Source organism: Nylanderia fulva, unplaced genomic scaffold (assembly GCF_048542155.1).
Source record: "Nylanderia fulva isolate GAGA-0341 unplaced genomic scaffold, ASM4854215v1 Scaffold7, whole genome shotgun sequence".
In the NCBI taxonomy this organism is placed as follows: Eukaryota; Metazoa; Arthropoda; class Insecta; order Hymenoptera; family Formicidae; genus Nylanderia; species Nylanderia fulva.
Window position 1 is genome coordinate 413,729 of NW_028190807.1, and position 16,102 is coordinate 429,830.

Genomic DNA, 16,102 nt, shown 5'->3' on the forward strand with positions numbered 1-16,102 from the left:
GATGTCTTTTTGATATCATATCATAAGATAGCTGTCTTAAAGATTTCTTAATCCCATACAGCACAGATTATTGCAAATATATTGCAGCAACGTTGCAATGTTGCAAGTTGCAATGCAACATTATAAAGACATTGCAGAGATATAAGTGCACAAAATTCCAGCACACTTGTAGCAACATGACATTAATATTTCGGAAATATTGCATATAATCCAAATTCTATAATTTATATATTGTAATATATATGAATTAACTACAATGTATTTTCATTAATGATTTATTTACATTTATATACCTGTATATGCAACATTAGTTTATGGTTGCAATAACAATACATTATTGCAAACTCATAACATATTGCAATATTGTTGTAATATTTTGTTGCAATCTTCCAAAAAGCGGACATTTTAACATTGCTGCAATTCAACAGCAATGATGTAGCAACATTTTGAGTTTGCAATATTGCGGTGAAAGATTGTTGTAATGTTTTTGCAATCTTTCGGTGCTGTATGGAATGCTATCTTATGCGTCAATTTTAGACTTGGTGCTGTCTGGGTAGAACCTTTAAAAAAAGGTAAAAAAAGGCGACCAGTTAAGGGCACACCATTAACAAAAATTATCCATTGCAAACCCATGTACAATAGAATTGTATGAAAAATTATCGATTATAAACCAATGTACAATCGTAACAAAAGTAATGAAATAAAAAAAAAATTGCGCCAAGTGAAAGTAGAAACTTGTACCAGTGGAAAATTAAAGTTACAGACATATATAGAGTCGTATAATGAATCAATAAAAATTTAAATTTGCAAATGTAGAATTGTACCATAAAAAAACTTATCTTTTAAAAAAAAAGATAAACAAGATGCCAAGTCCATGCGCCATGTGAAAAAGTGTTAAACAAAAAAGTATTTTTAAGTAAAAAAATTTATCAATTGACAAAAATTTATGTTCGTTCTAAAATTAATATCTCTACAAAAAGTAATGTCCAATTATTGCGCGAATAAATAAACATTTTTATAAAAAATTAAAATTTAAAAACTTATGCAAATTTAAAATTAATATAAAATAAAAAGAAATAAAAAAATTTTAGTTAAAAAAACTGGGCGCGCTGCAATGAGTTTAAAAGTAACAATTTAATTTAAATATCATTAGAATATTATTTAGCAGCGCGCCCAGTTTTTTTAACTAAAATTTTTTTATTTCTTTTTATTTTATATTAATTTTAAATTTGCATAAGTTTTTAAATTTTAAAATAAATTAATACAAATTGTCGCTCGTGTATTGAAAACAAAGTGATAAATATAAGGCCAACTTATCGAGCTGAATATTCGAGATGTTCAGTCAACTACCATTTATTACATGTATAAATTATAAACTACAGTCATTATATTATATTAAAACTAACGCAAATTAACGCAAATTACAATCATTCTATAAACGTTTCGACCGCAGTCTTCTTCAGTATAATTATTGAAAAATAAATTCTTACAATTCATATGATATCGAAATTTAATTATAGTTATTCAGAATCGAGAGTTTTTGAGCAATTAACGCGTGTTTCAATCCGTCCTGTCCAACAATGTTCGCCTCGATATGATCTCTGATTTTGTTCAGATCTTGGATGATTTCATCGTTAATATGCGAGAAATTAACCCGTACCGTAGGCGCTATCATCGTTCTTCTTGACAATTTTGCTACTTATTAACAGTTATTAAGGATGACACTTAACAAACAACAATACAGAAAGACAGCTCATTTTAAACTCTCCTGAGAGTTTAAAATGAGCTGTCTTTCTGTATTGTTGTTTGTTAAGTGTCATCCTTAATAACTGTTAATAAGTAGCAAAATTGTCAAGAAGAACGATGATAGCGCCTACGGTACGGGTTAATTTCTCGCATATTAACGATGAAATCATCCAAGATCTGAACAAAATCAGAGATCATATCGAGGCGAACATTGTTGGACAGGACGGATTGAAACACGCGTTAATTGCTCAAAAACTCTCGATTCTGAATAACTATAATTAAATTTCGATATCATATGAATTGTAAGAATTTATTTTTCAATAATTATACTGAAGAAGACCGCGTGCGGTCGAAACGTTTATAGAATGATTGTAATTTGCGTTAATTTGCGTTAGTTTTAATATAATATAATGACTGTAGTTTATAATTTATACATGTAATAAATGGTAGTTGACTGAACATCTCGAATATTCAGCTCGATAAGTTGGCCTTATATTTATCACTTTGTTTTAAATTTTAATTTTTTATAAAAATGTTTATTTATTCGCGCAATAATTGGACATTACTTTTTGTAGAGATATTAATTTTAGAACATAAATTTTTGTCAATTGATAAATTTTTTTACTTAAAAATACTTTTTTGTTTAACACTTTTTCACATGGCGCATGGACTTGGCATCTTGTTTATCTTTTTTTTTAAAAGATAAGTTTTTTTATGGTACAATTCTACATTTGCAAATTTAAATTTTTATTGATTCATTATACGACTCTATATATGTCTGTAACTTTAATTTTCCACTGGTACAAGTTTCTACTTTCACTTGGCGCAATTTTTTTTTTATTTCATTACTTTTGTTACGATTGTACATTGGTTTATAATCGATAATTTTTCATACAATTCTATTGTACATGGGTTTGCAATGGATAATTTTTGTTAATGGTGTGCCCTTAACTGGTCGCCTTTTTTTACCTTTTTTTAAAGGTGAGTTTTTAGAGATTATATCATTCATTTTTGTATATGATAAGCATCTTTAAATAAATAAGCAAATTCAATTTTTCTGGCATTTTCTTATTTTAGGTACATATATATCCAATAATTAATATACAAAATTAAATATTATTCATCACACAGTTTGTATCAAAATAATATATTTTTAAAAATTTATTTTAAATTTATTTAATCATTTTTATCATTGTGATTGTAGTGGCAAGGATTTTATTGCTCAGTGTCATTGCAAGCATCTGGCCTGTATATACCATAATATATTGTGTAATACATTGGCTAAGTATGACAATATGGATTTTGATAGATTCCCATGGAATATTGGAATTTTGTCGGACTTGCAGTCATCCACCACATATGCAGCCTACAATTAAAGAACGCATTTATTCCATATTATTTGCTTCCGTTATTGGCATAGTGCACATTTTTATATATCTCAATGCTGTAGATAGCAAAACATTTTGAAAACATCTATCTTTCTATGTTATCTGCTTTTTTGAAAATATTGCAGCAAATTTATTATGGCAATATGCTTGTCCTCCTGCAGTTAAAGAGGCTTAGTACTTTAATATAATCTTTATTATTTGTATCATTTCCTTTTTCTTGGGAATTACAGCAATGCTTTTGTACTATATTGTCTTGCATCCCTCAAAAAGACAACATACTTCAAACGCACCAGTTCAAGCAATGTAACTTTGATATTTATTTACTTTAAAAAATGAGAGATAAATTATACAATATGCAATTAACCTTATCTTATGACTTTTATAAATCTTATGATAAAATCTAACTCTCTCTTAATCTTTATTATGAAAAGAATCTCGGTATTATATGAAATAATTTCATTGTATAGTTTAACTTTCAAAAATTTTGCAAAATAAAATAACTCACATTGTATTTCTACCATATATATAAAAAAAGATAGGTAAATATAAATAAATAAATATATATTTATATTTATATATATATATATATAAAATGTTGGATTTTTATTATATATATATAATTTCAAAAAATCTTTTTTATATGCTATTGAATTTTAATACTTACAATTTTGATTATATGTATTTTAATTAATTATATTTATAAGTATTTTTATATTATCTTAAAAAGACTGCATAGAATTATTTGTGCGACACTCTTATATGTATGTATAATTAATAGGGACCAACTACACATTTTTTTTCCACTGAATAAAAACAATCTCAATATTAAAATTAAATTATAAAAAAGATACTGTGATATTTTATTGATGAGAAATGTACATTTATAATTGTATTAAATACAAAAATAAACATGCCATGAATTACTATATATACATATTTTCATAATTATCAAACTTAAAAATATAATATTGTTACCAAAGAAGAAAGCACTATTTAAAAACTCTAAAAGTTCATAATTTGTTAAATTAGTAATTAAATACTGCATTTTGTATAATTTTTAAGCTTTATTCTTTTATTTTTCTTTATTTAATTGAATAGATATTAACATCCACAATGTAGCATACAGATTAAATTAACAACCAAAGAAATAAATCTTAACTTTGAAATATATTTTTGTTTCTTTTAAATATCAATCAACTGGATTTTGTACTACTATTAATATGAATTCTTTATCTGGTGCCATCATAATTTTATGTTTTTTGCTACGTATGCGCAAGAAAGTTAAATCATTTGTTGGATTCAAGTCACGTACGACAGAACGAGCTTTATCTGACAATTGACTTATCAAACCAGCGTATTGAACTGTTGTCGTATTATCTAATGTTGACTTTATAGGAATACCTAAAACAGATATAATTTTATAAATTTTTGTTTACAACTACAAGTAAATCATGTCAATGATCTCATGTAATACCTTCTGCATTCACCACTATTGTTCCAACTACCCTTTTATGAGACTGAATTTGTTTCATAGTTTCTTCAACCTCTTATAAATTATTTCATCAAAATTTATTAATAAAATTTTTATTTTAAATATTCCAATAACGGAAGCAAATCATATGGAATAAATGCGTTCTTTAATTGTAGGCTGCATATGTGGTGGATGACTGTAAGTCCGACAAAATTCCAATATTCCATGGGAATCTATCAAAATCTATATTGTCATACTTAGCCAATGTATTACGCAATATATTATGGTATATACAGGCCAGATGCTTGCAATGACACTGAGCAATAAGATCCTTGCCACTACAATCACAATGATAAAAATGATTAAATAAATTTTAAAAAATATATTATTTTGATACAAAGTGTGTAATGAATAATATTTAATTTTGTATATTAATTATTGGATATATATGTACCTGCAATAAGAAAATGCCAGAAAAATTGTAAAATAGTTGCTATAGCACTGATATTAGATTTATCTTGTTAAGCTAATCGAATGCTGCGATGATAACTAGCCATTGCCCAACCCATGCTCACAAGTGAGCTGATAATGCTACCTGCTTGATGTACAACTGAAAAAAATATAGAAGCTAATTAAGAAAATTATTAAAAATATATGCATACTCATACATAGGCATTTATATAATTGAAATATTATTGAAATAATAGCAAAATATCTGATTTTGTATCACAGACTGTAAACTTGCACATAAATTATTATGACAATAAATTTGCAAATAATAACATTAAAATTGAATGTAAAAATTGAAATTGAAAATTGAAAATATCTAACCCCGCACGCTGTCAATATAGCGGAGGGCAACTATCGCCGTCTGTTGTAAAACGTGCGAGATGGACATTTCCAATCATGCATCTATTCATGTGTTGTGTACGTGTGATATATGTGTGCGCATGTGTTGTATACGTGTGAATACGTGTAGCACGATACTACTATGTTTGCGTGGTCGATGATGATAATAATAATAATGATGATGACGGGGACGTTTCTTAAAAGAAATTTTTCATATTTCGACTTTGCAATTATATATCTCTGCTTACAAATCACGTAGAGCAGAAATAAAGACACTTTTATTATATAATTCAAACTCAATCTATCGATTAAGTCTAGTATAAACTCGATTGCTTCAGCCGTTATTGAGAATTCGAAATATTATAAAGACTCAAATGTCCGACTCGCGTTAAGATACACGGTATCTCGGCTACGCCCTTAACTGGTCGCGAGACACTACCGTGTCTCTTGATAGTATGACGTAAATTAATAAATAAAATTTTTCAATTAATAGCATATAAGCTCGTTAAGTTGGCCTTTTATTATATCACATATTATAAAAAATATATTTTTTACACATAAAATGTTTTTTTATTGAAATAATCACGATTTTAAATGTGATTTAACACAGTGTTCAAAAATTTTTTAATTAAATTTTTTAATTAAATTTTATTAAAGAAAATTACTTGAAATTTTTTACATTAAGAATTTAAAGGCTCCTTATTCTCTTGTAGAAATTTATCACTACGCCAATTAATCACTTATTTCGAGTATTTAAAATACTATAATATACAGTAATTTAAGTATTCGAAATAAAAGTGATTAATTACTCGAAATAAGTGATAAATTGGCGTTACTAGTAATAAATTTCTATAAGGGTTGAAATAAAGTATAAGAGATAAATATAGGCTATATGTGAGCCGTATGCGAAATGTGAGATGTAAGACGCATATTAAAATTTAATTTTTCGATATAACTTTCAAAAATGTACACGAGGTACAAAAAATTAGCTTGGACATTTGTAAGACTTAAAATTGGGATTAATTCTCAATTCTATTAATTAAATTTCGATATAACACACCTTACATCCGCGCACGGCTCACATATAGCCCATTTATTAGTGCAATTTTTAAGTTCCTTATTTTTCAAAGTTCACCTTTTTACGTTATCAAATATTTTTGGTACGTTTTCAAGAATTTTATATTTTTACTTACCGCAGTTTCTTATCCAAATGTAAAATCTTTTATCGCAGTCTATAAAAAATTGAAACAATTTACAATTTTATGATATAATATTATTATTATTACAATTTCTATATATATGCACATCTGTCAAATATCGTGATTTATTTTACATTATTATTATCTATTTTAATAAAAAAAAAAAAACACTTGCAACAATCAAAAATAAACCGCCTGCCGCGAACGGAAAATGCCAAGAAAGCACGCAATTTCCGCGAATCTCGTAATTTTTTTGAAAAATCAACAATTTCAACGAAATTGTAAATTCTTCATATCATTGCACAAGTATAATTCACAATAATAATTTTCAGTAACTACGATAAAAAATCGTATACTAAAAACCGCAAACGAAAGTGCAATGGGAGTAAGAGTAAAGTCTGTGATAAAATTAATTGGCAATAGAAAATTAATAATTTTCAAATAGAAAAATTTTGAAATTACCGAGGATTTACAAATAATAAAGTAAAAATATTAAATAATTTATGTTTTCGAATTTTGCTCGCGGAGAGGATCTTTAAAACAAGATTTTTAGAAGAGAGGACCTTTAAAATATAAACAGGCAAAAACGTTGGAAAAATTAAAGCGCGCGTTTAAACAGATAAACGCAATGAAATAGATACGCAATTGTTTTTACTTATCGCTGTAAGCTCACAAGCTTCTGACGTGCTACACACTTTTATATAATATATACAGGGTGTCCGGTAACTAACGGACCAATGATTAAGGGCGGATTCTCTGGCCAATTTGGAGACGATTTTTCCTTAGCAAAAATGTTGAGAAGTCAATAATTTTCGAGTTATAAGCGATTGAAAAAAATAGGTTTTTTGAAAACTAAACGTTTTGGAGTTAAAAGTCTAACATAATTACATTCTTCAGTTAATTTCAGGTAGAGTTTACTATAATAAAATTTTAATTTAAGGCTTAGTTATAAAGATACATAATGACAAAGATTGGAAAGTTGTAAAAAATGATGACCTTTTTCGACATTTTCGCTGAGGAAAAATCGTTCCCAAATTGACCAAAGAATCCATTTGTAATCATTGGTCTGTTAGTTACCGAACACCCTGTATATTGGACACGAGTTTCGTTTGTTTCAGATTCTCGAGAGTTGAAGTAGGAACATACGAGTATCATATATCGTTTGTGACTTGCCGAATGAAAGCAAGACAGAGAGCAAACGAGATGATGAGCTTAATAGCTCATAATGTTATAAATAAATAAATAAAAAATTATAACCTGACCTACTAGTTATTGAATCTTTTTTTAATCAAATGTTTCATTATTATTATCATCTAAGTCTAAGTCGTTTAATTACTTTTTAGTTTTTTAATAATTAATTTAATTTATTCTAGTCATTTTTATATGAGAAAAATAATATCACGTATACGTTTTATAATGAATTAATATATTTCGGGAACCGAATTATATATTCTTAATAATATAAAAGTGTTCAAAAATTATATTTGACTTTTAATTTTAATTATTTTTTAGCAAAGAGTTCCGAAATCTCTTACACACATAATGGGGATTTTTTTCATCCATATAATTCGTAATTAAGTATATATATGTTAATTATTAATTTTAATAAAATAAAAATTAAAATTAAAGGTCAAATATAATTTTTAAACACAAATATATTAAATTAATTATAAAACGTATACCCATGATAGTATTTTTCTCGTACAAAAATAATTAGAGTAAATTAAATTAATCATAAAAGATTAAAAATTAATTAAAGAATTTAAACTTATATTTTATATAATAATAATAAAACATTTTATTACGTCAAACCGTCGTGAAATAATTAAATAAAATTTGCTAGTTACGTCAAAGTCAAGTTTTCTAAGCTTATAAAACATTTTATTAAAAAATAGATTCAATAAATAGAGGTACATGTTATATATATACTTATATTTATTGAATCTGTTTTTTTATAAAATGTTTTATTATTATCATATATAATATAAATTATTTAATTATTTTTTTATTTTTTTATGAGTAATTTAATTTATTCTAGTTATTTTTGTACGAGAAAAATACTATCACGGGTATACGTTTTATAACGAATTAAATATATTTATGTTCAAAAATTATATTTGACCTTTAATTTTAATTTTGTATTTTATTAAAATTAATAATTAACATATATACTTAATTGCGAATTATATGGATGAACAAAATCCCTATTATGTGTGTAAGAGATTTCGTAACTCTTTGCTAAAATAATTAAAATTAAAAGTCAAATATATATATTTTATAAATTAAACTTCGGCTCGTATACAATTAAAATATGTGATATAATAAAAGGCCAACTTAACGAGCTTATATGCTATTAATTGAAAAATGTTTTATTAATTTACGTCATAATATACAAAAGTTAAGATAAACGTTTCGACTGTACGACAGTCTTTTTCAATATCAATGATATTGAAAAAGACTGTCGTACAGTCGAAACGTTTATCTTAACTTTTGTATATTATGACGTAAATTAATAAAAAATTTTTCAATTAATAGCATATAAGCTCGTTAAGTTGGCCTTTTATTATATCACATATATTAAAAGTCAAATATAATTTTTGAACACTTTTATATTATTAAAAATATATAATTCGACTCTCGAAATATATTAATTCATTATAAAACGTATACGTATTAGTATTTTTCACATATTAAAATGATTAGAATAAATTAAATTAATTATTAAAAAACTAAAAATTAATTAAACGACTTAGACTTAGATGATAATAATAATGAAACATTTATTAAAAAATAATTATAATAGGTCAGGTTAATATTTTATTTATTTATAACGTCATAAAATTCTGTCCTTTCCGAAATACGCGAACGCTACGAAAAGATAAATTTCGTACATGCCGCCGGACGAGTTCATGAGCATGAGACGCTCTTATCTTGGGAACGTATTAATAGTTACTGCATTGACCACTACTACGATATGGCGCTGAAATCAGTGAGAAATGCTGGTCTCTCCTTCATCCAGACCTTTGGCGATCTGTCTATTAATCTGTGACGACGCGAACAAACCTTATGAATTCCGCCAAAAATACTCCGAATTCCGAATCGTTCGATTGGTCAATTTATTTTGTATTACACGTGCAGGCAAAGTGGCACTTTGTGTGCGTGTTTTCTGTGCAGAAAGCGGCCTGTAGCGCTCGTATATGTATATACAGGGTGTCTCATAATTCGCGAACCACCGCGAATGGGCAGATAGAGCGTGTTAAACTGAACAGAAAAGTCCTGTATCATTTTGCGATATTTGCAATAATTATTGAGTTATTTATTAAAATATCTAAAATGTAATCTTGTAATACAAAATATCGTGTGTATCAAGTGCGAAAAGTTGACAATTGTTCACGAGTGCAGGGGATGGACGCACGAGCGAACAATTGTCAATCCGCACTTGATACACACGATATACTATTATAGCATTTTTTGAAATCTCTGTCATCACTTTATTGTAATTATTTTTCATTAAATCTCTGAAGATATATTATATTGCTAGATTTAATATTAAAAATTTATAATAAATTATATATATGTACAGGGCGTCACTTATAGTTCTATTTAAAAAATCGAGTTTACCTTGAAACGACCTTGAAAAACATCACCCAAGATGAAAGCTACAACTTTTATTTAAAACATGTTTTTTCATAAAATTGTATTTTTTGAGATTTTTTATTATCCCTTTTTGACATCCTGTATATTTATTGTAATAATTTCTTATATATTTTATGAAAAATTGCATGATTATACTATAGATTTAAAAAAATGCGACCAAATGTATTAACTATTAGATAAAATATATAAAAAATATGAAATGACTTAAAGGTAAAAATACTAATGATGACATAAATATCTCATATATTGTGTAATTTCATATCTTATATCATTTCTAAATTATAATAATAAAATTATATGTATATTTATGTTTGATACTCCTTTGCTTTTTCCTTAGCTTTTGCAATATCTTCTTCGCTCACTGATGGCTGTAATCCACATGATAATTCTTCCTTTCTAATAAAAGCAAGCTTCTCCGCCTTCTCTACATAAAAATTCGCCTGTGCCGCTTTCAATTCTTTTTTGTAAGCGTTTAGTTTGTCCTGCACAAGTTTGTCACAATGCTTTTCCGTTAATCGTGTTAAAGACTCTTTTCTAGTAATCCGATTTGGTGGACTATAAAGAGTATTTTATAAATAAAAAATTAATTCTATAATTTATATATAAATTAATTAAATTATATATATATATATATATATATATATATATGTGTGTGTGTGTATATGAAATCTTTCAAAATAGGAAAAATATCATTATTTAACAAAGCTTTTCCTTACTCAGGATATGGTATATAAACAAGATTGAGTTTCTCCAGAATCCATTCAAAGCGTCTATAATCCCAGTTTCGCAAATCTTTTAACCACTTTCTTCGTTTCTCAATCGCTTCTTTTAAAGCAACTTTTGCTTTCGCGTCTCTGGGATATACTTTTATAAACTCTTGCAAATCATGAATTTTACATGTATAAACAGCAACTAAAAAGCATACACATATACATAAACTCTTTATTATTCTATAGCAACAGATATTATTTAGGAAAATTGCATATTACTCGTAGCTTCCGGCGAAAAATCATCAAATTCATGCCTGTTCACTAAGTCCAAATACTTCTTTATCTTGATACTAGTTGTCTTAGTGCGCTGTTGGAATTGTAAGGTAAACATCTTCTTAACAAGATCGCTGGCACTGTCAAAAAACAGATTAGATGTAAATAACAACGTATACATAAATTACAATGTTTTTATTAGTTACGCTGATACTCACTCTTTCATTTCAGGTGATTCAGCATACTCTTGGATGAGATCCTTCGAACTGACATCGATCTTCAATCCCTTATCACCGGATCTTTCAGGTGACAAGGGTGAAACTTCCTCAGGTCGTGTCCAGGTGATTTTGTAGTCAGCTACAGTAGTTGCATACCTTCTTGAAAGGTTATCAGCATTTCTCAATAAATTTCTTACTGTTTGTCTACAATTATTTATTATTATATTCATATTTCTATCTAGTTTTTTTTTCTGTCACTCGGACTCGCTCTGATTCTTCAAAATCAGCAATTTGTGTTAACAATTTACATATATATTTATTTTTACAGTAATTTATTACTTCTTCCCTTGGAACCTGTTGTGTTTAGTCGAGATTTGAACCTTGTCGATAAACTCGAGTTCTGACGTACCAACATTTCCTTAATGGCGCTCCGTTGATCGTCTACTTCTGGTTGGTGACTTCTCGCTCTTCTGCTTCTACGGAAGGCACGGAAAATGGCCTGCTCCGCTGTTAGGTCGCCCGTTCTTCGTAATCCTACGGTAGGGCAAGCATTCTGCATCTTGAATTTCAACCTGTCAAAATATTATGTCACTCGCTTTATTCACTTTGCCTGTGATAAAGATGTTATGTAAATCGTTGAAAAACCGATGTACATATGTCTTATGACTTTTTACCTTGTCTCGTATTTAAAACATTTTATAACTGTAGGAATGAAAGATCTCTAAATATATTAATTATTATAAATATTTAATCATAAAAATATATATGTTAAATATTTAATAATAATTAAATTATTTATTGATAAATTATTATATATCTATATATTATATTTATGTAATTTAAGACTATTAAATTTAATAAAAATTAAATTAAAAGTAAATTAATAAGTCACGCTTCACAAATATTTTATAATTAAATGCATTTATCTAAGAATTATGCTTTCAACTTCCTTTTTTTTTATCTCAGGTAAGACATTATGCAGCTGCCGCAGCAACTCAGTGCTCCAGCGCAGCAGTCCCTGAGCTCCAGGTGTTGTCGAACAATAAGGTAACTGTCGCTGCGGTTGATAATAATAGTCCCATCGCTCAAGTTTCAGTTATCTTCAGGTGAGAAAAACAACAGATTAATAATTAGTACTGTTGGTGCTGGTAAAATGTTTCTCTTTGCTGTGACAATTATTTTATTATTGCAGGGCTGGCTCGCGCAATGAAACATACAACACGCAGGGAATAATGCATCATCTCCGCATTGCTGCTGGTCTAAGTACATGCAGATCCACCACCTTTGGCATAACCAGAAATGTCCAGCAACTCGGTGGAAACTTAACTGCTACCACCGATCGCGAAAGTATCGCTTACACGTTACAAATTACGAGGAATAATTTGTAGGTAGCACACTTTGTTAAAGCACACTTGTATATTGAGTAATTCTAAGCATTTACATTCTTGTATTATATAATGAAGGGACAAAGCCTTGACTTTTCTGGAGGATGTCGCGACGCAGCAAGTATTCAAGCCATGGGAAATATCTGATCAATTACCCAGACTGCGCTATGAACTATCCATGATACCTGAGACGACCCGTGTAATGGAATTGCTACATAAAGCAGCCTACCGCACTGGATTAGGTTATTCCCTGTACTCGCCAAAAAGACAACTTGAAAAGATCAATACAGAAGCTGTATGTAACATTTAATATATTAATATTAAATATTAAATTAAATTAATATTTAATTAAAATTTAAATTAATATTTAATTAAAATTTAAATTAATATTTAATTTAATATATGTATGTATATATTTAATTTATATTTATATATTTAATTTATGTTTAATAATTTATATTTAATAATATATATTTAATATATAATATTTAATTTAATATTTAATTATATATGTATTAGTGTAAAACACTAATATACAGAGTCTCGTTTTAATTTTCAAGCTCAATGTGAAAGTTAAAATGGGACACTCTGCATATATTGTATATATAGGGTTGACAAAGTTATTTTGTAAAAGTATCTAGTTACAGTTAAAGTTTTTTAATAGTTACAGTTAACAATTCACAGACTGAAAAATAACATGTTACAGTTATAATAACTCGAAATGTAACGAATCGTTACTTTTTGCAATGACTATATATATATTTTAAATATAATAATCTTGTGTATTTCAAGCTTTACTAAACTATATATATTACATACTTGATTATGTGCTATATTATTTTAAAAGCAATAAATTACTGCTATTTTAAATTTAATATAACAATATATTTAATATATTAAATTAATAATTTATAATAAATTAACTTCTAACACAGTAATCAATATTATTTACTTAGAATAAAAATTCTAGGATTCAGATTTTTCAGTTAAAAAATTTACAAAATATCAGACAGTCGTAATTTTCCAAAAAATTGTTAGCCCTAAATTTTAAATAAACTAACTATCAAATTAGTTACTAGTTACAAAAAATGTAACTAAGTTATAGTTATAGATGCAGAAAAAGGAACGAAGTTAAGTTATAGTTACCAAAAAAATACAACTGCAACTGTAACTTTGTTACAATTTAACGAGTTACTTCTCAATATATTGCAAGGAATCCTAATTTGTTTTTCTTTACAGCTTCAGCATTACGTCAACACCTGGTTCACCGGCTCCAATTGCGCAGTGGTTGCAACAGGAGTGTCGTTAACAGACGTGGCTCAGTTCGCCTCGAATCTAAAAGTGGGTTCATCGGAGAACACCGTGGTAGCTGCCAAGTATCACGGAGGAGAGCTTCGCAAGGAACGATCCTCCGATCTGACCACCGTAGCTGTGGCCGTCGAAGGCGTTAGTCTGAACAAGGAGAAGGACGCTGTCGCTTGCGCGATTCTCCAGAGAGCAGTCGGTTCCGGACCCCGTGTAAAGTGGGGCGCAAGCGTGTCCCCGTTGCACAGGGAGGTGGCAAACGCGGCGAGTCCTGAGCAGTTCGCCCTCTCGGCATTCAATGCCTCCTACAGCGATTCCGGACTGTTCGGTTTAGTCCTGTCCTCCGTACCCGATGTCGCCGATGCTGTACGTTTTTTTTTAAATCTCTCATCATGATGATGAATTTAAAAATAAATTTTTATTTTAATTTAATTACGGAAAGAAGAAAAAAATCTCATTTCTCTCGTAGGTGACGAAAGCTGCTGCCGGATATCTGAAGTCGCCGAAGCTCTCCGACGCCGACATCGCTCGCGGTAAAGCCACGTTGAAGGCGGAGATATTGTACGCCGCTGATAACGAGCCCGCGCTCTTGGAGAATCTGGGACAGCAGGCGCTTCTCAAGGGACGCCTGTACAAGCCGTCCGCTCTCGTCGCGGAAGTGGAAAAAGTAACTGCATCCGAGGTCAAGACGGTGCGTTTTTTTTCAGATTTCCTTTTCCATAAATTCGCTCATCTGAGATTTTTGTATATAATTTACTCTTTTTTTTTCATTTTGCACAATCTCACTAGAACGATTTTGCTTTAGTCCAATTTTCCTCGCTTATTATATAAGGTGTCCCATTTTAATCGATTAAAACCCCAATATTTTTAAAATGTTTAATTGTACAACAAAATGTTTTAAACAAAAATTGTTTGATCTAAAGGGGAACAGAAAGTGGTACTGTTGACTTTTTTTAAAGAGCGCTTTTCAAGATCATTTGAACGTCAATTATGAAACCACTATATATATTTTTTTTATATAAATCGATTCCTCGTATTATTTCTCTCTTATAAAGTTATAAGATGGCCAAAAATGAATAGTTTATGAGATATTTTATACTTACATAATTTTACATAAATTATGAAATATTTCATAAAACATTAATTTTTCGATCTTAGCTTGTAATACTTCCATGTACAAAATAACGGGAGAAATCAACTGATGTAAAGAAAACATAATTGTTTAAAAAAGAAATATGTAGATTGTAACTAGCAACTACATATTTTTTCTTATAAACTATGATTTTTTATACCCATTCCTTTCATTACTTTATGCATTTTACGAAATATTTTATAGTTTAGGTAAAATTATATCAAATTTATGTATAAAATATCTTGTAAACTATTCATTTTTGGTCGTCTTACTCTTATAATTTTTTATGCCGAAAGTTGCGAAGAATCGATTTATAAAAAAATATAGTGGTTTCATTAAAAAAAATGACCTTTAAAAGGACCCTATAATAAAGTCTGTAGTTTTTGGAGACGATCGATTAAAACGGGACACCCTGTATATGTATATAGTATAATAGTAATATAATATAAATATGAAACATTTACGATTAACAAATATAACAATTTTTTCTTTTATGGCTTTCAGATTGCTGGAAAACTCGGTAGCGGAAAATTGTCATTGGCTGCAATCGGCGATCTATCAAACGTTCCTTACATCGATGAATTGAAGTAGATGTATAATATTGAAAATTTGTGGACAGTATCTGTATAAATTTCCGATTTCTAAATCTTCTGTCTAGTTTAGATACATATATTATCAGAGAGAATGTAGAATTCTACTTGCGATATTATAATAAAAAAAGATAACATCGCTGCAATTGCGTAGTTTGATATCTACCTTAGATATCTTA

General features: G+C 28.3%; 3 protein-coding genes across 5 annotated transcripts; 1 reads left to right on the forward strand and 2 right to left on the reverse strand.

Moving 5' to 3' along the window:
- Window positions 1–4,178: 4,178 nt before the first annotated feature.
- On the reverse strand, window positions 4,179–5,669 carry LOC114933338 (dynein light chain roadblock-type 2-like). Its single transcript, XM_085488431.1, has 4 exons — window positions 5,437–5,669; window positions 5,060–5,215; window positions 4,609–4,943; window positions 4,179–4,535 (listed from the first exon to the last, which is right to left on the reverse strand). Exons 3-4 carry the CDS (start codon window positions 4,664–4,666, stop codon window positions 4,324–4,326), a joined length of 270 nt encoding a protein of 89 aa, XP_085344557.1. The 5' UTR covers window positions 4,667–4,943; window positions 5,060–5,215; window positions 5,437–5,669; the 3' UTR covers window positions 4,179–4,323.
- Window positions 5,670–10,536: 4,867 nt separating this feature from the next.
- On the reverse strand, window positions 10,537–11,907 carry bonsai (28S ribosomal protein S15, mitochondrial). Its single transcript, XM_029318244.2, has 4 exons — window positions 11,512–11,907; window positions 11,300–11,433; window positions 11,027–11,222; window positions 10,537–10,865 (listed from the first exon to the last, which is right to left on the reverse strand). Exons 1-4 carry the CDS (start codon window positions 11,739–11,741, stop codon window positions 10,616–10,618), a joined length of 810 nt encoding a protein of 269 aa, XP_029174077.1. The 5' UTR covers window positions 11,742–11,907; the 3' UTR covers window positions 10,537–10,615.
- On the forward strand, window positions 10,952–16,069 carry UQCR-C2 (Ubiquinol-cytochrome c reductase core protein 2). Of its 3 annotated transcripts, none has more exons than XM_029318238.2 (9): window positions 10,952–11,454; window positions 11,525–11,678; window positions 11,840–12,050; window positions 12,478–12,617; window positions 12,704–12,895; window positions 12,975–13,191; window positions 14,136–14,567; window positions 14,671–14,892; window positions 15,838–16,069. In XM_029318238.2, the coding sequence occupies exons 3-9, from the start codon at window positions 12,006–12,008 to the stop codon at window positions 15,922–15,924; spliced, it is 1,335 nt and encodes a 444-aa protein (XP_029174071.1). In that variant the 5' UTR covers window positions 10,952–11,454; window positions 11,525–11,678; window positions 11,840–12,005; the 3' UTR covers window positions 15,925–16,069. The 3 variants fall into 3 exon arrangements, with proteins under 3 accessions (XP_029174071.1, XP_029174072.1, XP_029174076.1); XM_029318239.2 differs by having other exon boundaries at window positions 11,525–11,634; XM_029318243.2 differs by having other exon boundaries at window positions 11,525–11,599.
- The last annotated feature ends 33 nt before the right edge of the window (window positions 16,070–16,102 follow it).

Bases quoted from the DNA above. Each gene is read 5' to 3' on its own strand.
- LOC114933338 (XM_085488431.1), bottom strand. From the start codon at position 4,666: ATGAAACAAATTCAGTCTCATAAAAGGGTAGTTGGAACAATAGTGGTG. The intron at 4,536-4,608 runs GTATTACATGAG...TATCTGTTTTAG, and splicing joins AATAGTGGTGAATGCAGAAG to GTATTCCTATAAAGTCAACA.
- bonsai (XM_029318244.2), bottom strand. From the start codon at position 11,741: ATGAATATAATAATAAATAATTGTAGACAAACAGTAAGAAATTTATTG. The intron at 11,434-11,511 runs GTGAGTATCAGC...GTTTTTTGACAG, and splicing joins GAATCACCTGAAATGAAAGA to TGCCAGCGATCTTGTTAAGA. The intron at 10,866-11,026 runs GTAAGGAAAAGC...TACTCTTTATAG, and splicing joins GTTTATATACCATATCCTGA to TCCACCAAATCGGATTACTA.
- UQCR-C2 (XM_029318238.2), top strand. From the start codon at position 12,006: ATGGCCTGCTCCGCTGTTAGGTCGCCCGTTCTTCGTAATCCTACG. The intron at 12,896-12,974 runs GTAGGTAGCACA...TATATAATGAAG, and splicing joins CAAATTACGAGGAATAATTT to GGACAAAGCCTTGACTTTTC. The intron at 14,568-14,670 runs GTACGTTTTTTT...TTTCTCTCGTAG, and splicing joins TACCCGATGTCGCCGATGCT to GTGACGAAAGCTGCTGCCGG.